The sequence below is a fragment of the Oryctolagus cuniculus genome, chromosome 10 (assembly GCF_964237555.1).
Source record: "Oryctolagus cuniculus chromosome 10, mOryCun1.1, whole genome shotgun sequence".
In the NCBI taxonomy this organism is placed as follows: domain Eukaryota; kingdom Metazoa; phylum Chordata; class Mammalia; order Lagomorpha; family Leporidae; genus Oryctolagus; species Oryctolagus cuniculus.
Genome location: NC_091441.1, coordinates 105,942,952 through 105,964,369, shown reverse-complemented (window position 1 = coordinate 105,964,369; position 21,418 = coordinate 105,942,952). Strand labels below are relative to the sequence as shown.

The 21,418-nt window shown below is 42.3% G+C and overlaps 1 protein-coding gene across 13 annotated transcripts in view; it reads right to left on the bottom strand.

Annotated features, from left to right (window-relative positions):
* Window positions 1–21,418, bottom strand: part of ULK4 (unc-51 like kinase 4) — a 617,184-nt gene that overhangs the window by 509,833 nt on the left and 85,933 nt on the right. For all 13 annotated transcript variants that reach the window (XR_007921958.2, XM_051852640.2, XM_051852641.2 and 10 more), the window contains 2 exons: window positions 21,026–21,133; window positions 1,081–1,164 (listed from right to left, as the gene is read on the bottom strand). Coding sequence is in view for 12 of the 13 variants with exons in the window: in XM_051852640.2 (XP_051708600.2) it covers window positions 1,081–1,164; window positions 21,026–21,133 (192 nt within the window). In the remaining variant the exon portion in view is untranslated. The remainder of the gene's footprint in view (window positions 1–1,080; window positions 1,165–21,025; window positions 21,134–21,418) is intronic.

The following is a 21,418-nucleotide window of genomic DNA, read 5'->3' as shown; positions in this document are numbered from 1 at the left end:
ATCTATGCATTTGACACACCCCAACCTGTATTTTTATCTTATCACCCTCGAGCAGTGAGACCAACTCAAGAACAGGAATCCCACATCTGCATCTGGGGGCCGAAGTGTGCCTGTCTGAAGGCCTTGAACAATGAACCCAAACTTGTCTTTTGACTGTGGGTGAAGATGACTTAATTCTCATATTATTGATCAAATACAACTCACTGGCTTCCTCATATCCTATAATGACAACTGAGTAAGTATTCAAACCCACAGGCTAGGAAACGCTTCAGTTTCCCTGCTGGGTCTCCAGGGGCAAACCTTGGAGAGCATTTCTACCTGGAAACATTACCAGGTCACGACAGAATGCAAGAAGAAGTGCACTCAAAAGGAAGATGTTTATCCTGATCTACTTTTTTCATTCCTTAAGGAATGTTTTTAGCCTATGGCTTTGCCTTGGGTGAAACAATGTCAAATGATTTAAAGCAAACAGAAAATGCCAAGCTTTCAGGTTGGTTGCTATGTCTTTTACCTAGAGACACACAGGAGCTGCAAACCTACCAGGCGGCTGCTGGGCCAGCTGGCTGCTCTTCACTGGTTACCAACAGCACACGAAACAATGTGAATAAATCGAGAAACCACATCACATAACAAATCCTACTTAATATTAAAATCAGTGGGAGCTACTGGAAGCTTCTCTGTGTCTGAACCTGAAGAAGGCAACCTGACAAGATAATTGAGGGTTGTCTGAGGCTCGCAGAGAATTCTCTGCATCAACCTTGCTTCCTCAACTGGTGTCCTGATAGCTTCCAAGAGGGGCACAGGAGTGTCATCAACAACATGTCATTAAAAGCTGGTTACACTGTTTACGCTTGCCATTGGCATTGAAAGTAGATTTTTGAACAAGTGAATGAGGAAGCTGGTTCATTTTTGCACTTGCTGCAGTACAGGTCACTTGCTCGTGGTGGGTTGTCGGGATTATTTAAATTCAGGAGCAAGCTGGGTTGACAAGCCCCTGCACTGCTGCAGGCTACCATCCTCACACAGTGCCTGGAGGGTTATTACAATTGCAGGCGGCTATAGACAACAAAGGAGTCTTACCCCTTCCCGAAGGCACCTCATTAGCACTGTGTATGCAGCCACGGGAACGGCCCAGCATTCTCTGGGGTTCTTTTTTTTTTCATCCTGAAATGAAGTGGAAGGAGAGACAGTGAAGCGAACAGCACAAAAGATATTAACCCATTCAAGAAAAAGAAAGCAAGCACGGTTCCAAATCTAGGTTCTTCATAGTCTATGGATATTTATGACCAGATCAAGGGTCTCTGATGCACTGCCCATGCAAGGTATTTCTTCCATTTCACACAGTGTCACCTGTGATGCTGATAAACCTCCCTCCTCAGAAGTCAGATATACAAAGAATTAAGAACAGTATGATCTGACTCAGAGTAGCACTATCTTACTGATAATGGTAGATATAATATAGATATCCCCAGATCAAAGCATTCCATTATCCAGAACGATATGTAAGCACAGAACACACAACTCAGTAGTATTCTCAGAATCATTCCACAAAACACAAGTAAAACAAAGTCTGTCATGTCGTGGGACAATGTGCTCAATAGGAATCAAGCCACCATGGTTAGCAAGTACACTGATTAGAGTGACAGTAGCCATGATTCTGGACAGAGAATTAACCAAATTCATGTAGATAACTGAAGAAAACTCCTGCAACCTATCAAAGTCACCAAAAAAGTGAGGCACCACAAAGAAGGGTGGAAAAAACTCCATCTTTTTAATGATGTATGTTTGTTTGTTTATTTTATTTGAGAGAGGAAGACACAGAAAAAGGGAGAGAGAGATCCATCTTTCCACCACTGGCTCACTCCCCAAACAGCCTCAATAGTCCAGGTCAGACTGAAGCCAGGAGCTCCATCCAGATCTCCCACATGGGTGGCAGGGGCCCAAGTACTTGGACCATCCTCTGCTGCCATCCTAGGTGCATTAGCAGGGAGCTGGATTAGAAGTGAAACCAGCACTCTGATACAGGAACACCAGCATTGCACACGGTGGCTTAACCCACTGCACCATTCCACCAGCCACAAAATAAATCTTTCTGGACAGAAGAAATCAGATTCTATTCACCTAAAATTTATCTTCTAAGACTACCCAAATGATAAAATTGTTCTCTTATCAAGCCAAAAGTTTCTTATACCCTTGAAATTATGACCCATTAAAAATGTACTCTTATTAAATCATACAATTCCACATCTGGTCATATCCTGGACATGATGAACAGGAGCTGTTGACCTGGCAGGTAAGGCCAGTCATGACACCTGCATCTAATATCAGAGCACCAGGGGTGACTCCGGGCTCTCAATCCTGACCCCAGCTTCCTACTAATGTAGACATAGGGAGGCAGCTGTGATAGCTCAAGTCCTTGGGTCCCTGCTGCCCACACAGGAGACCTGGACTGCATCCCCAGATCCTGGCTTCAGGCCCTGGCCCAGTCCCACCCATTGCACCAGCTGGGTAGGGAACCAGCAGACAGGAGCTCTTCATCACTTTCTTTCCACCTCTCAACTAAGTGGATTATTTTTAAAATTAGAGTATGTGTAAATTCAGAGCCAAATTTAACTTCCAGACAACTTGATTCCCTTCCAGCTCATTTATAAAAAACACTTCTCACAGGGGCCTCTGCCTCCCCTCCACCTATACCTATTACCTCCTCTCCCTCACAGCCACATAGACTCCCTGGCCTATCACCAGTCACCCCTGCTAAAAACCTGAACCACCTGCCTCTTGTCATCCCTCTCCCCTGGTCTTCAGAAACCCTAAGGTTGAAGGAAGCAATTCTGCCTTTTTTAGACCCAGGCAGGGCACCGAGTCCATGACTGACTCATGATCCCCAACTCCAGGGCCTTTCAACATCACTCCCCGTCCTGCCTCCTTCAGGGTCCCTGGGATACGCATTCTCCTTTGCTGCTCCCAACTTGTCAGCATCTTTCCCACATCCACGCGACAGGCCGTCTCCCACTCGGGGAACAAGGCCATCCTCAGCCCCCTACTGCTTCCACGACCAGCCTCCCTTCACCTTGCCTTTCTCTGTTTCCTCCCCTCCCACACAACCTCACCCACTCCAACACACAACAGCGCTGTCAGTGGCAGTGGGTCCCTCAGTCCAGTCGACACTTCTGACCCATTTTCCTGGACCCTAAGCTACAAGCTACTGACTTGCTTTCCCTGCAATACTCACTTCTTCCTACGTTCCCGGCTCTCATTTGGGCTCTCAGAACCCTCTGACCGTGCCACACTCCATTCTGTATATTTAACTCAGGGAAATAATTTTGGCCTGTCAATCAGATGACGTATCTGCCCTCTTTAAAACTCCATAATGACTTCCCTAATTTGGATAAAGAAAGGGACATCCAAGTACAGGAAGCACATAGAACCCCTAATAGAATGACCAGAAAAGATCTTCACCGTGACACATTGCAATCAAACTCGACACACTAAAACATAAAGAAAAGATTCTAAAATGTGCATGAGAGAAACACTAGATTACTTTTAGAGGCTCTCAATTTGATTCACAGTGGACTTCTCATCAGAAAACCTACAGGCTAGGAGAGAATGGCGAGATACAGTCCAAGTCTTAAGAGAAAGTGACTGTCAACCCGGAATACTGTATGCTGCAAAGCTCTCACTTATGAATGAACGTAAAATAAAGAAATTCCATGACAAACAAATTCAAAGAATTTTTTCTCTACCCATCTAGCCCTACAAAAGATACTTAAGGATGTGCTGCACACAGAAACATGGTCATCATCATGAAAGAAGGTAAAGGAAAAAAATCTCTCAGTGAAAGTTCAAAGGAATTTCAAAGTAAAAAACAGCAATATTTTTGTAAAAATGGCAGGGCAAAGTTGTTACTTAGCAACACTCACCTTGACTGTAAATGGCCTTAACTATCCAGTTAGACACAGACTGGATGAATTGATACAAAAAATATATACACACATTTACTGCCTACAAGAAATGCATCTCACCAAAAAGATGCACACAGACTGAAAGAGAAAGGATAGAAAAAGATCATCCATGCCAGCAGAAACCAAAAAAGAGCTGGTGTAGCCATCCTAATATCAGACAAAATAGACTTTAACACAAAAACTGTTAAAAGAGACAAAGAAGGGCACTATGTAATGATTAAAGGATCAATTCAACAGGAAGATGTAACTATTATAAATGCATATGCACCTAATTACAGGGCACCTGGCTATTTAAAAGAAATGTTAATGGATCTAAACGGAGACCTAGACTCTAATACAACACAATACGAATAGGGGACTTCAATACCCTACTTTCAGCAATCGACAGATCAACCAAACAGAAAATCACCAAACAGCAGAGTTAACTAACACTACAGAAGAAATGGACCTAACAGATATCTACAGAACTTTTCATCCTACAATTGCAGAATACACATTCTTCTCAGCCGAACATGGAACTTTCTCTAGGATTGACTGCTTACTAGGCCATAAAGCAAGTTTCAGCAAATTCAAAATAAATTGAAATCATACCATGCATCTTCTCAGATCACAATTCAATGAAGCTGAAAATCAGCACTCAGGAATCTCTAGAACATATGCAAACACATGGAGACTGAACAACATGCTCCTGAAGGAACAGTGGGTCACAGAAGAAATCAAAAGAAAAAAATCAAAAAATTTCTGCAACCAAATAAGATGACAACACAACATATCAAAACTCATGGGATACAGCAAAAGCAATGTTAAGAGCAAAGTTTATAGCAATTACAATTTCCTGTCTACGTCAAGAAATTGGAAAGGCACCAAATAAATGAACTATCAATATATCAAGGATCTAGCGAAACAGCAGCAAACCAAACCCAAAACTAGTAGGAGAAAAGAAATAATTAAAATTAAAGAAATCAACAAAATTAAATCCAAAAAAATACCAAAGATTAGCAAAACGAAGAGCTGGTTTTTTGAAAAAATAAAACTGACCAACTAACCAAAAAAAAAAGGAGAAAACCCAAATCAATAAAATTATAGATGAAAAAGGAAATGTAACAACAGACACCGCAGAAATAAAAAAGAATTTTCAGAAATTACTAGAAAGAGCTGTATGCCAACAACTGAGAAACCCAGAAGAAATGGATGGATTCCTGGAAATATACAACCTACCTAAATTAAACCATGAAGACATGGAAAACCTAAACAGACCCATAACCAAGATGGCAACTGAATCAGTAATAAAGGCCTCCCCACAAAGATAAACCCAGGACCAGATGGTTCCACTGCTAAATTCTACCAGACATTTAAAGAAGAACTAACTCCAATTCTTCTCAAGTTATTCCAAACAACTGAAAGGGAGGGAATCCTCTCTCATTCTTTCTATGAAGCCAGCATCACCTTAATCCCTAAACCTGAAAAAGAAGCAACAGAGAAAGATAATTACAGACCAATTTCCCTGATGAACATATACAAAAATCCTCAACAAAATTCTAGCCAATAGAATCCAACAACACATCAGAAAGATCATCCACTCAGACCAAGTGCGATTTATCCCTGGTATGGAGGGATGATTCAACATTCACATTAACAAACTGAAAACAAAAACCATATGATTATCTCAATAGATGCAGAGAAAGCATTTGATAAAATACAATACCCTTTCATGATGAAAACTCTAAGCAAATTGAGTATAGAAGGAACATTCCTCAACACCATCAAGGCAATTTATGGCAAATGCAGGGCCAGCGTCCTAGTGAATGTGGAAAACTTGGACATGTTCCCATTGAGATCTGGTAGCAGGCAAGGATGCGCACTCTTACCACTGTTATTCAATAAAATCCCGGAAGTTTTGGCCAGGACCACTGGGCAGGAAAAATAAATCAAAGGGATACAAATTGGGAATGATGAAGCCAAACTACCCCTAATTGAAAATGACATGGTTCTGTGTATAGCAGATTCAAAAAACTCCACTAAGAGACTACTGGCACTGATCAAAGAGTTTGGTAAAGTAGCAGGGTATAAAATCAATACACAAAGGTCAACAGCCTTTGTGTACACAATGCTATGAGCTTCTAGGATCAGTCCCATTCACAACAGCTACAAAAAAAAATCAAATACCTTAGAATGAGTGTGACTGAGGATGTCAAAGATCTTTGCAATGAGAACTGCAGAAAATTAAAGAAATAAAAGATAAAACAAAAATGGAAAAATCTGCCATGTTTGTGGATTGGAAGACTATCATCAATATGTCCATTCTTCTGAAAGCAATTTACAGATTCGATGTGATACCAATCAGAATACCAGGGACATTCTTCTCAGACAGAGAGAAGGTGATGCTGGGGTTCGTATGGAAACGCGGGAGGCCCAGAGTAACTGAATACATTTTTTGCAACAGAGACAGAGACATACTACAAGGCAATTGTGGTCGAAGCAGCCTGGTACTGGTACAGGGATGAGTGGATGGACTGGTTGAACAGAACAGAAATGCCAGCAGTCAATCCAAGCATCTACAACCAACTTTTATTTGATCAATGAGCTAAAGCCAATCTCTGGACAAGGATGGTCTCATTGACAGATAGTGCTGGGAGAACTGGATTTCCACATTCAGAGGTTTGAGGCAGGATCCCTGCCTTATACCTTGTCCAAAAGTCACTCAAAATGGATCAAAGATCTAACTCTACAACCTAATACCATCAAACTGTTGGAGAGCATTGGGGAAACCCTGTAAGACACTGGCACAGCCAAACAGTCCTTGGAGGGGACCCCAGAGGCACAGGCGGTCAAGGCCAAGATTGACAAGTGGGATTGCATCAAAATTGAGAAGTTTCTGTACTGCAAGGAAGGCACTCAGGAAACTGAAGAGGCAACCAACAGAATGGGAAAAATTATTTGTGAACTATACAACTGATAAAGGATTAATAACCAGAATATTTAAAGAGATCAAGAAACTCCCAAACAACAAGAGAAACAACCCAGTTAAGAAGGGTAAAGGATTTAAACAGACATTTTTGGAAAGAGGAAATCCAAATGACCAACACATGAAAAAATGTTCAAGAACACCAGCCCTCAGGGAAATGAATTCAGAACCACAATGAGTTTTCACCTCACCCTATTTAGAATGCCTTTCATACAGAAATCAACAAACAACAAATGTTGGCAAGGATGTAAGGAAAAAGGTACCCTAATCCACTCTTGGTGGGAATGTCAACTGGTAAAGCCATTATGGAAGACAGTATGGAGATAGCTTAAAGATCTGAATACAGACCTACCATATGCCCCAGCCATGCCACTCCTGGGAATTTATCCAAGGGAAATGAAATCAGCAAAGTAAAGAGTTATTTGCAAACCCATGTTTACTGCAGCTCAATTCACCAACACTAAGATATGGAGTCAACTCAGATGTCCATCAACTCAAGACTAGATAAAGAAATTATGGGACAGGTCCAGGAGGCAAGATGGCGGAATAGGAAGGGAGCACACTGATAGTCCGGGGAGAGATAGTTTAATAAAAGTGGAGATACTGCAGGTTCAAGGAAGAGTAGGGGAGGAAACAGCAGAAGAAACTCTTCCGGAACGCGTGATTCACAGCGGACCTGCGTGGAGAGCGTGGGAGCCCACAGTTCGGGACACCAGCGGCAGACTCAACACACCAGCGCTGGAACGCGAGGTGAGCCGAACCTCAATAGCCCGAGACACCGGCAGGTAAGCGGAGAGAGGAGACTAGAGGGAACGAACCCCGGGGCGGGGAAGTTCACCAGGCTAACTGGAAGAGAGAGAGAGAGAGAGAGAAAAAAGGTGACTGGTACGGACACGGGTTTCTCTCTCTGCTCACCTCTCAAGGGCGAGCAAGACAAAGAGCAGGCGCCATCTTGGACATACGTCATAAGCAGAGCGACCTCAGGTCTGCACCAGCCCTGAGCCTAGCAGAAAAACCTGACTCTGGGCGGGGCGAATTAACAGGAGATTAGGACCTAGTAAATTTGTGGTGCTACTGAACTGAGACTGTGAAAAAAGAGACGGTGGGGGAGAGAACTCAAGGAATTCACGTGAGCACTCTCCAGAGACGCTACAATTCTGTAACTTTGGCAACCCAGTGGGAGACTGAAGGAGAATTTGAGCCCACTCTGAGGGCCGAACAGATTCCCTGTGTGGTCCTTGGGAAAGAGCTTCCGATCTCTGGCTCCTGTGGGTATATCATTTGCCTGCTAACTACCTCCAACTTCGTTCAGCTGTGCGGAATTACTTCCCTTTTGAATCAAAAAAAAAAAAAAAAAGAAAGAAAGAGAGAGATTTACCACGCCTAACCTGGGAGTGTCACCTTTGGCACACCAAACAGAGCTCTCAGGCCACACCCATCTCAAGCCCTAAGGCTCCATCAAAAACAGATAGTCCACTTAATCTAGAGTGATAGTATAACAAGAAAAAGCACCACAGTGAAGAAACCAAATATCTCCAATATGCCAAATAACAAACGCAAAAACCGAGGTAATAAAAACAAGGAAGTCACCATGACACCCTCAAATGAAAAAGACACCCCAATTCAAGATTATGAAGATGATGACATAGAAGAAATGCAAGAAGCAGATCTCAAAAAATTGATAAGAACATTAAGAAGTTCTCAAAAACAAATTCTTGAACTACAGAAATCCTTAATGGACAAGATAGAAAACCTCTCTCGTGAAAATGAAATATTAAGGAGGAATCAAAATGAAACGAAACAACTAGTACAACAGGAAACTGTGAAAGTGACTGAAGTGAAGAATTCAATAGATCAAATGAAAAACACAATAGAGAGCCTTACAAACAGAATGGGTGAAGCAGAAGAGAGAATATCGGACTTAGAGGACAGAGAACAGGAAAGGATACAGTCAGACCAAAGAAAAGAAGAGGAAATTAGAAATCTAAAACATATTGTCAGGAATCTTCAGGATACTATTAAAAAAACCAACATTCGGGTTCTAGGAGTTCCTGAAGGCATGGAGAGGGAGAAAGGATTAGAAGGCCTTTTTAGTGAGATATTAGCAGAAAATTTCCCAGGTTTGGAGAAGGACAGAGAAATCCTAGTACAGGAAGCTCACAGAACCCCTAATAAACACGACCAAAAGAGATCCTCACCACGACACGTTGTAATTAAACTCTCCACAGTGAAACATAAAGAAAAGATCCTAAAGTGTGCAAGAGAGAAACGTCAGATTACTCTCAGAGGATCTCCAATCAGACTCACAGCTGACTTCTCATCAGAAACTCTACAAGCTAGGAGGGAATGGCGAGACATAGCCCAGGTACTAAGAGAGAACAACTGCCAGCCCAGAATATTATATCCTGCAAAGCTATCATTTGTGAATGAAGGTGAAATAAAGACTTTTCATAGCAAACAGAAATTGAAAGAATTTGTCACCACTCGTCCAGCCCTGCAAAAGATGCATAAAGATGTGTTACACACAGAAACAGAGAAACACGGTCATCAATATGAAAGAAGGTAAAGGAAGGAAACCAAGGAAGGAAACCTCACAGCAAAAGATCACAGGGAATTCAAAGCATATATTAGAACTGATCTTTGGCAAATGGCAGGGCAAAGTTACCACTTATCATTAGTCACATTGAACGTGAATGGCCTGAACTGTCCAGTTAAAAGACACCAATTGGCTGATTGGGTTAAGGATCAAAACCCATCTATTTGCTGCTTACAAGAAACACATCTTTCCAACAAAGATCCATACAGACTGAAAGTGAAAGGCTGGAAAAAGATATACCATGCCAACAGAAATGAAAAAAAAGTGGGCGTAGCCATCTTAATATCGGACAACATAAACTTTACCACAAAAACTGTTAAGAGAGACAAAGAGGGGCACTATATAATGATTAAGGGATCAATACAACAAGAAGATATAACAATTATCAATGTATATGCACCTAACTACAGGGCACCAGTTTATCTAAAAGATTTATTAACGGACTTAAAGGGAGACTTAGACCCCAATACAATAGTACTGGGGGACTTCAATACTCCACTCTCAGAAATAGACAGATCAATAGGACAGAAGATCAACAAGGATACAGCAGATTTAAACGACACTATAGCCCAAATGGATCTAACAGATATATACAGAACTTTCAATCCTACAGCTAAAGATTTTACATTCTTCTCAGCAGTACATGGAACCTTCTCTAGGACTGACCACATACTAGGCCATAAAGCAAGTCTCAGCAAATTCAAAAAATTTAGAATCATACCATGCAGCTTCTCAGACCATAAAGGAATGAAGTTGGAAATTAGCAACTCAGGAATCCCTAGAGCATACGCAAACACATGGAGATTGAACAACATGCTCCTGAATGAACAATGGGTCATAGAAGAAATCAAAAGAGAAATCAAAAACTTTCTGGAAGTAAATGAGGATAACAGCACAACACACCAAAACTTATGGGACGCAGCAAAAGCAGTGTTAAGAGGAAAGTTTATAGCAATAGGTGCCTACATCAAGAAATTGGAAAGGCACCAAATAGATGAGCTTTTAATTCACCTCAAGGATCTAGAAAACCTACAGAAAACCAGACCCAAATCTAGTAGGAGAAGAGAAATAATTAAAATCAGAGAAGAAATCAACAGGATTGAATCAAGAAAAACATTACAAAAAATCAGCCAAACGAGGAGCTGGTTTTTTGAAAAAATAAACAAAATTGACACCCCATTGGCCCAACTAACTAAAAAAAGAAGAGAAAAGACCCAAATCAATAAAATCAGAGATGAAAAAGGAAATGTAACAACAGACACCACAGAAATAAAAAGAATCATCAGAAATTACTACAAGGACTTGTATGCCAGCAAACAGGGAAACCTATCAGAAATGGATACATTCCTGGACACATGCAACCTACCTAAATTGAACCAGGAAGACATAGAAAACCTAAACAGACCCATAACTGAGACAGAAATTGAAACAGTAATAAAGGCCCTCCCAACAAAGAAAAGCCCAGGACCAGATGGATTCACTGCTGAATTCTACCAGACATTTAAAGAAGAACTAACTCCAATTCTTCTCAAACTATTCAGAACAATCGAAGAAGAGGGAATCCTCCCAAATTCTTTCTATGAAGCCAGCATCACCTTAATTCCTAAGCCGGAAAAAGATGGAGCACTGAAAGAGAATTACAGACCAATATCCCTGATGAACTGATGCAAAAATCCTCAATAAAATTCTCGCCAATAGAATGCAACAACACATCAGAAAGATCATCCACCCAGACCAAGTGGGATTTATCCCTGGTATGCAGGGATGGTTTAATGTGTGCAAGACAATCAATGTGATACACCACATTAACAGACTGCAGAAGAAAAACCATATGATTATCTCAATAGACGCCGAGAAAGCATTTGATAAAATACAACACCCGTTCATGATGAAAACTCTAAGCAAACTGGGTTTGGAAGGAACATTCCTCAATACAATCAAAGCAATCTATGAAAAACCCACAGCCAACATCCTATTGAATGGGGAAAAGTTGGAAGCATTTCCACTGAGATCTGGTACCAGACAGGGAGATCCACTCTCACCACTGCTATTCAATATATTTCTGAGGGTCTAGCCAGAGCTATTAGGCAAGAAAAAGAAATTAAAGGGATACAAATTGGGAAGGAAGAACTCAAACTATCCCTCTTTGCAGATGACATGATTCTTTATTTAGGGGACCCAAAGAACTCTACTAAGAGACTATTGGAACTCATAGAAGAGTTTGGCAAAGTAGCAGGTTATAAAATCAATGCACAAAAATCAACAGCCTTTGTATACACAGACAATGCCATGGCTGAGGAAGAACTTCTAAGATCAATCCCATTCACAATAGCTACAAAAACAATCAAATACCTTGGAATAAACTTAACCAAGGACGTTAAAGATCTCTACGATGAAAATTACAAAACCTTAAAGAAAGAAATAGAAGAGGATACCAAGAAATGGAAAAATCTTCCATGCTCATGGATTGGAAGAATCAATAACATCAAAATGTCCATTCTCCCAAAAGCAATTTATAGATTCAATGCAATACCAATCAAGATACCGAAGACCTTCTTCTCAGATCTGGAAAAAATGGTGCTGAAATTTATATGGAGGCACAAGAGACCTCGAATAGCTAAAGCAATCTTGTACAACAAAAACAAAGCCGGAGGCATCACAATACCAGATTTCAGGACATACTACAGGGCAGTTGTAATCAAAACAGCATGGTACTGGTACAGAAACAGATGGATAGACCAATGGAACAGAATTGAAACACCAGAAATCAACCCAAACATCTACAGCCAACTTATATTTGATCAAGGATCTAAAACTAATACCTGGAGCAAGGACAGTCTATTCAATAAATGGTGCTGGGAAAATTGGATTTCCACGTGCAGAATCATGAAGCAAGACCCCTACCTTACACCTTACACAAAATCCACTCAACATGGATTAAAGACCTAAATCTACGACCTGACACCATCAAGTTACTAGAGAACACTGGAGAAACCCTTCAAGATATTGGCACAGGCAAAGAATTTCTGGAAAAGACCCGGGAGGCACAGGCAGTCAAAGCCAAAATTAACTATTGGGATTGCATCAAATTGAGAAGTTTCTGTACTGCAAAAGAAACAGTCAGGAGAGTGAAGAGACAACCGACAGAATGGGAAAAAATATTTGCAAACTATGCAACAGATAAAGGGTTAATAACCAGAATCTACAAAGAGATCAAGAAACTCCACAAAAACAAATCCAACAACCCAATTAAGAGATGGGCCAAGGACCTCAATAGACATTTTTCAAAAGAGGAAATCCAAATGGCCAACAGGTACATGAAAAAATGTTCAAGGTCACTAGCAATCAGGGAAATGCAAATCAAAACCACAATGAGGTTTCACCTCACCCCGGTTAGAATGGCTCACATGCAGAAATCTACCAACAACAGATGCTGGCGAGGATGTGGGGAAAAAGGGACACTAACCCACTGTTGGTGGGAATGCAAACTGGTCAAGCCACTATGGAAGTCAGTCTGGAGATTCCTCAGAAACCTGAAGATAACCCTACCGTTCGACCCAGCCATCCCACTCCTTGGAATTTACCCAAAGGAATTTAAATTGGCAAACAAAAAAGCGGTCTGCACCCTAATGTTTATTGCAGCTCAATTCACAATAGCTAAGACCTGGAACCAACCTAAATGCCCATCAATGGTAGACTGGATAAAGAAATTATGGGATATGTACTCTTCAGAATACTATACCGCAGTAAGAAACAACGAAATCCAGTCACTTGCAACAAAATGGAGGAATCTGGAACACATCATGCTGAGTGAAATAAGCCAATCCCAAAGGGACAAATACCATATGTTCTCCCTGATCGGTGACAACTGACTGAACACCAAAAAGGAAACCTCCTGAAGTGAAATGGACACTATGGGAAACGGTGACTTGATCAGCATAGCCCTGACTGTTAATCAACAACTTAATACATTATCCCTCTTAGTAGTTTTTTTGTCTGTTCTACTTAATATGACTGGTTTAATTCTGTAATTAATACACAGTTATTCTTAAGTGTTGAAAATTAACTGAAATGTGATCCCTGTTAAACATAAGAGTGGGAATAAGAGAGGGAAGAGATGTATAATTTGGGACATGCTCAAGCTGACTTGCCCCAAATGGTAGAGTTAGAAACATACCAGGGGATTCCAATTCAATCCCATCAAGGTGGCATGTACCAATGCCATCTCACTAGTCCAAGTGATCAATTTCAGTTCACAATTGATCATAATGAAAGGACTAAGAGTCAAAGGGAGCACATAAACAAGTCTAGTACCTGCTAACACTAACCGATAGAATAAATAAAGGGGAGAGTGATCCAACATGGGAAGCGAGATACACAGCAGACCCATAGAATGGCAGATGTCCTAAACAGCACTCTGGCCTCAGAATCAGCCCTAAAGGCGTTCGGATCTGGCTGAAAAGCCCATGAGAGTATTTCAGGCATGGAAAGCCAAGACACTCTGGCAAAAGATCTCTGTGAGTGAGATCCCAGTGAAAAGAACAGGTCTTCAAAGAAGGAGGTACCTTTCTCTGAAGGGAGGAGAGAACCTCCACTTTGACTATGACCTTGTCTAAACAAGATAAGAGTCGGAGAACTCAGAGGGCTTCCATAGCCTTGGAAACTCATGACTGGAGCATAAGGAGATTACTGATGCCATAAACAGGAGTGTCAATTGGTAAAGTCAACAACAGGAGTCACTGTGCACTTACTCCTCATGTAGGATCTCTGTCCTTAATGTGCTGTGCATTGAGATTTAATGCTATAACGAGTACTCAAACAATATATTTCACTTTGTGTTTCTATGGGGGTGCAAACTGTTGAAATCTTTACTTAATGCATACTAAACTGATCTTCTGTAAAAAAAAAAAAAAAAAAAAAAAGAAATTATCAATTCCCAACTTGACTCTCACTGGGATTAAACATGACAATAGGTCTGATCTGATTTCATCATCATTTAAAAAAAAATCATCTATTATTCCTCACTTTATGTTTCTGTGTGGGAGCAAACTGTTGAAATCCTTACTTAATGTATACTAAGCTGATCTTCTGTATATTAAGATAATCGAAAATGAATCTTGATGTGAATGGAAGGGGAGAGGGAGTGGGAAAGGGGAGGGTTGTGGGTGGGAGGGACAGTATTGGGGGGAAGCCATTGTAATCCATAAGTCGTACTTTGGAAATTTATATTCATTAAATAAAAGTTAAAAAAAAAAGAAATTATGGGACATGTACACTATGGAATACTACACAGCAGAAAAAAGCGAATTTGGTCATTTGCAACAAAATGGAGGAATCTGGAAAACATCATACTTAGTGAAATAGGCCAGTCTCAAAAAGACAAATCCCATATGTTTGTCCTGATCTCTGAGAACTAATAGAGCACCTAAAACAAAATCTGTGTAAGTGACATTGACACTTGGAGAAGGGATGACTTGAGCTGCCCTTGTCTTCACTGTCAAGGAAAAGTTTTGTTTTCTTTTTCCATCTTCTTTTTTCTTCATACTATTTATTGAACTCTTTGCTTAACTTAGAGTTAATTGTATGTGTATAAACCAACTGAGGATGGATCTCAATAAGAAGTAAGAGTGTGATTAAGAGGAAGTTTGTAACTGTAAAGCTGTATAGTTCTGCATACATGCCGATAGACTTCCTTGTAAGGGTTCAGTTTAAAAACTTGTCACGGTGCACATTAGCAGGAAGCTGGAATCGGACGCAAAGCTGAGACTTGGACTAGGCAGTCTGATATAGGATTGGGGGTGTCTCAAGTGGCATCCTAACCACTGTCTCAAATGCCCACCAGGACTTTTTTTTTAATTCTCTGTTCCCCAAGAAGCAGAACAGTTATCTGTTTTTCATGATGATGTGACCATTGCTTAGAAGAACCTGTGGTACATAGCACGTGTCCCCATGAACAGACTGTGCCAAGGTCAGTAGAATCCAGGGAAGTGAGCAGGGAGAGAGACTAGCAGGGATGTGAACAAGAAGCGCCCCTTGGCTGAGTCAGGTGTCACATCTTGATCCTCAGAGCAAGGGGTGGGCTCACTGTATGAGGCAGCAGGTGATGGCTCAAGTCCTTGGATCCCTGCCACCTACATGGGAGGCCTGAATGGAGTTCTAGACTCCTGCCTTCATCTTGGCTCTTGCCTCTTCCAAGATGGCACAGGCATTTGGATAGTGAACCAGTGGATATAAGCTTGCTCTCTATATATGGCAGATCAATCAACTTTAAATAATACAGTGATGAGAACTATAACATAACATAACACAGCAGGGTGCAGGGTTGGAGGAAGACTCTAGCCAGGGTGGCCTCATCTCACGGTGCTCATGGCCAACAAACAGCTCTTCAAGGCATCCATCTGAACAGAGAGAAAACCCAAACCCCTGGGAGCAACACTGAGGAGGAGCGAGGTTGCTGAGGTGGGAATATGGCGAGGTGGGATGGAAGAACTGCGGAGATGTTAGGCAACTGGGAGGAGCAGGCTGGAGGGTAGTGTGGGATCGAGTAACACACTAGGCCAAGAAGGCAGCTGGAGGGGCTTTGGCCATGACAATGAGGCAGCTCAGACCCAGGAGAGGCCTCCTAGAGGGCCGCTGTCAATCTCCCAGCTGTTTTCATAGGCTCACTCTGGCTGGTCTCCAGAAGACAGATTTTAATGGACACAATCTTGAACCAAGGAGACCATCCGAGCATTCTTACAACAGATTGGAAGAAAGATTATGGGATGGGGGTGGGGGAAGACACCATGAGAAGACCGAGACTCCAGGAGATAGGTTTCCTTGACAAAGTCAAAGAACAATTCAACCTGAGAATGAGCCGTCTCCCAGCATCCCCTGCAGGACCACAGCCTGGCCTTCTGTCCCTAAACCTGTTGCCTGCAGGTGTCAGGAGGGCGTCACTGGCAGAATTCCCATTTGTGGGTTACAGACAGTGTGTCCTATCACTTCACATAAAACCTGTCCTGAGACCGCACGGCTGACTGTAACCCAAACAGAACAAATGCACAACAGCCCTCATCTCGTGAAAACTGACTTGTGTAGAGCCAGGAGCACCACTTCCTTTCCTGGTTTCCTAGGATGTAGTCACATATGATAGCCACAAAAATCACGCCTTTATTAGAAATAATCTAGCTTGTATCCAATTAAAGTGACTACCAATGAGAATGACTGCACATCTACTTTCATAAAACAGGAACATGATTCTATTTAATAAAATTCCAGAAAATCCAAAGTAGTCTAGTTGACAAAGAAAGTACCTTAGTGGTTGTAAAAAGAGGCAGGAAGGAGGCATTAACAAAGGGTTCTGAAAGGGGCTGGCACTGTGGTGCAGCGGGTTAAAGCCCTGGCCTGAAGCGCCGGCATCCCATATGGGCACCAGTTCTACTCCTGGTTGCTCCTCTTCTGATCCAGCTCTCTACTATGGCCTGAGACAGCAGTAGAAGATGGCCCAAGTCCTTGGGCTCCTGCACCCACGTGGGAGACCCGGAGGAAGCTCCTGTCTCCTGGCTTCGGATTGGGGCAGCTCTGGCCATTGCAGCCATCTGGGGAGTGAACCAGCGGGTAGAAGACCTCTCTCTTTCTCTTTCTACCTCTCTCTCTAACTCTTTCAAATAAATAAAATAAATTTTTAGGAAAAAAAAAAAAGGGTGCTGAGGAAACTTTGGGAGGTGATAGCTAAGTTCATAACCTTTTTTTTTTTTTGACAGGCGGAGTTAGACAGTGAGACAGAGAGAAAAGTCTTCCTTCCACTGGTTCACCCCCCAAATGGCCACCTCAGCCGGCACCCTGCACCGATCTGAAGCCAAGAGCCAGGTGCTTCCTCCTGGTCTCCCATGCGGGTGCAGGGCCCAAGCACTTGGGCCATTCTCCACTGCCCTCCCGGGCCACAGCAGAAAGCTAGACTGGAAGAGGAGCAACCGGGACAGAATCCGGCACCCCAACCGGGACTAGAACCCAGGATGCTGGCGCCGCAGGTAGAGGATTATCCTAGTGAGCCACGGCACCGGCCCATAATCTTTTTTTAAAAATTTATTTTATTTACTATAGAGGCAGCATGAGAGAGAGATAAAGAGCGAGAGGCAGAGAAGAGATACCGTCCATTTGCTAGTTCACTCCCCAAATGACTGCGGCAGTTGGGCCTGTACCAGGCTGAAGCCAGGAGCCAGGAACTCCATCCAAGTCTCCCATGTGGGTGACAGGGGCTCAAATAATTGAGTCACCTTCCATTGCTTTCCCAGGGGCATTAGCAGGAAGCTGGATGGGAGGCAGAGGAGCCAGGACTCAAACTGATGGTGCAGTGTGGAATGAAGGAGAACTTGCAGGGAGCTGTATGGAAAGCAAGCAGCTGGCACTCAAACCAAAGCTACAATACGGCATTCGGTGTCACAGGCTTCCCAAGTATATACACTAACAGCAAATTTATCAAACTGGATTCTTTAAACATGTGTATATGAGTATATCATCACATACCAATTATACCTCAATTAAGCTAGGGGGAGGGCTAAGTCAAAGAATAGAATCAAAAAACTTTTTTTTTTAATTTTTTTTTTTTGGACAGGCAGAGTTGGAGAGAGAGAGACAGAGAGAAAGGTCTTCCTTCCATTGGTTCACCCCCCAAATGGCTACTATGGCCGGCGCGCTGCGCCGATCGAAGCCAGGAGCCAGGTGCTTCTCCTGGTCTCCCATGGGGTGCAGGGCCCAAGTACCTGGGCCATCCTCCACTGCCTTCCCGGGCCACAGCAGAGAGCTGGCCTGGAAGAGGAGCAACCTGGACAGAATCCGGCGCCCCAACCGGGACTAGAACCCAGGGTGCCGGTGCCACAGGTGGAGGATTAGCCTAGTGAGCTGCAGCGCCGGCCTCAAAAAACTTTTAAAGAATGAATGTAGATGCCCATTCTGAGAAGAAGGCAGGCTGGTGTCTGACTATTCTAATAAGAGCATCTGGTTTTATGATGATTTCCCTAATACAAATCAAAAATCTGATAAAAAAAATAATTAGGTAAAAAAAAAATAGACCATGGGAAGCGGGATAAACTGAGTAGAAATGTTTGATTTTACTTCAAGTCTGAAAAAGTTGGTAAACTTGAGCTGTGACGTCAAGGTCTTCAGCACTCAAGGCAATGGTAAAGCAGAAATCACCTCTCTATTCCCACCCTTAAGGAACTGTAAGGAAAAGTGCCTTTCCCAGAATTGGCACCCAACGGGTTATCACACAAGGGAATGCTCCACTACAACAAAGCATCAAGACAGAGGGAGCTCCAAGGACCTACTAAGAAATACATCTCGGGGCCTGTGTTGTGACACCGTGGGTTAAAGCCCCAGCCCTGCAGCACCGGCAGCCCATATGGGTGCCAATTTGAGTCCCAGCTGCTCCTCCTCTGATCCAGCTCTCTGCTATGGCCTGAGAAAGCAGTAGAAGACGGCCCAAGTCCCTGGGCCCCTGCACCCATCTGGGAGACCCAGAAGAAGCTCCTGGCTTTGGATCAGCTCGTGGCAGTCATTTGGGGAATGAACCAGCAGAATGGAAGACCTCTCTCTCTCTCTCTCTCTGGCTCTGGCTCTAACTCTCTGAATTTCAAATTAATAAAAAAAAAAATCTTTTAAAAAAGAAAAAGAAATACATCTCCAAGCTGCTGGCGTCACCTGACCTAGTCATGGATATTTTGGGCACTCATGGAGTGAACCAATAGATCTCTCTCTGCCTTTCAAATAGAATAAAAATAATTTAGAAATTAAAAAATAGGAACCCCCTCCAGTGATTTATCTATATATGCTATTCTTAATGGTATCTAAGTACTAAGATTAAAAAATGAGTTTTTACCCAACACAAAATAATAATATACATTAAATTTGTCCATTTAATCAAAGAGAACTCTAAATGCAAGAACATTATTATTGAAGAATTAGGCAGATAGGGTACAGAAGTCAGAAAAAAGGACTTTCCCACCCTCATATTCCTTTCTTCCTCATTTTCTACATGAGTGAATGTGTTGTCTCTTCAAGACACAGGTTACCAGGGCCAGCATTGTGGCATAGCATGTAAAGCTGCCATCTGCAAGGCCAGCATCCTATATGGGAGCCAGTTTGAGTTCCGGCCGTTCCACTTCCGATCCAGCTCCCTGCTAATGGCCTGGGAAAAGCAGCAGCAGATGACCTAACAGCTTGGGACCCTACACCCATTTTTGGCTAATTGGACAAACTGTTCCAAAAAAGAACTTTTACAAAAAAGGAATAGCCATGACACTCATAAAAAGGAAGAAAAATGGAGATTTACTATATCAGCTATCAATACTAATGATGGGGGGGGGCGCTGTGGCACAGCACGTTAATGCCCTGGCCTGAAGCGCCGGCATCCCATATGGGTACCGGTTTAAGACCCGGCTGCTCCACTTCTGATCCAGCTCTCTGCTATGGCCTGGGAGAGCAGTGGAAGATGGCCCAACTCCTTGGGCCCCTGCACCAACATGGGAGACCCAGAAGAAGCTCCTGGCTTCAGATTGGTGCAGCTCCAGCGGTTGTGGCCATCTGGGGAGTGAACCAGCAGATGGAAGACCTCTCTCTCTGTCTCTCTGCCTCTCCTCTGTGTAACTCCTTCAAATAAATAAGTAAAAATCTAAAAAAAAAAAAAAATGCTAATTATGGAACTAAATATCTTAAAATACTGATGTTTTTGTAATAACTATGATAGTGACCGTGAAGTGATGATGCACCAGAAAGCTGATTTAATACAAACACGAAAGATATTCTGGTTACTTAACATTTTGAGTAAGTTACAGGGCCAAAATTTGAGAATTCAAGAACAGAATTTCCTTTTAAACTTGTAACTTATGAGTATCTATATGAAACCACCACAGTATCACAAATGCCCAACCCCAAATCTACCAATATTCTAAAAACATTCAATATTCTAAGTATTGATATTCAATATTTATTATTCAATATAGTATTTATATTGCCCTTGGATTTGGGCCAAGCTGAAGCCAGGAGCCATGAGTTTCTTCCAGGTCTGCCCTGTGGTTGCAGGTACCCAAGTATTCTAAAAGTATTCATTATTTTTTAAAAATTATGGCAATATTAAGACTTCCCTTGTTCAACAGCACTTCCATATTATAGCTTTAGAAATAAGTAGTCAAATCCTGTCACCACAAATTCCCATAGTCACATTCAAAGCTTCATTTGTACAAAGTCACATTCTATTTAAACTGCACAGGGAGAACCGATGGTCTTCTCTTGCCTGAAGGAGTCAAAGATGGCAGCAACCTAAGGAGTGCCCTGCGGACGTGCAGCCTCTCAGCTGTGAAACATGGCCTGAGAACGCTCTCCCCCAGAGGAGAAATTCCTCCTACGTTCCTTAGGCATGCTCTGAGGGCCAGCGTCGGAGAACTTTCATAGGACATTAATGGTTGTCAGCCAGGATATGTCAGAACATGTCAGCCAGCACCAGAGGTAATCAGACAGTCTCACCTGGGTGGCTACGAGATAGATCAGCTCTCCAAGGGTTGGCAAGAGGCACTGTTTTAATTTGCTGTTCCTGAAGTTCTCCCGAATTAATTCAGTTAAGAGAGCAATTGCCTAAAATAGAGGGGGAACAGAAAAGTTAGTTTAAAAAAAAATGATGTGGAAAGCAAGACACGGCAAATTCACTTTCCATCTTTATGTACTGCTTTCCAAGTGATTTGCAAAATGTCGGCTTTATTCTCTAAGAAAAATACAGTAATGCATCCAAATGAGGTTAAAACCATATAGCGAGTGAAGTCACCCCTTGGTATCTGCAGGGAGTTGGTTCCAGGACGCCCTTACCCCTGTTCCGTGGATACTAAAATCCAAGGACACACAATTTCAGCATTATATAGCATT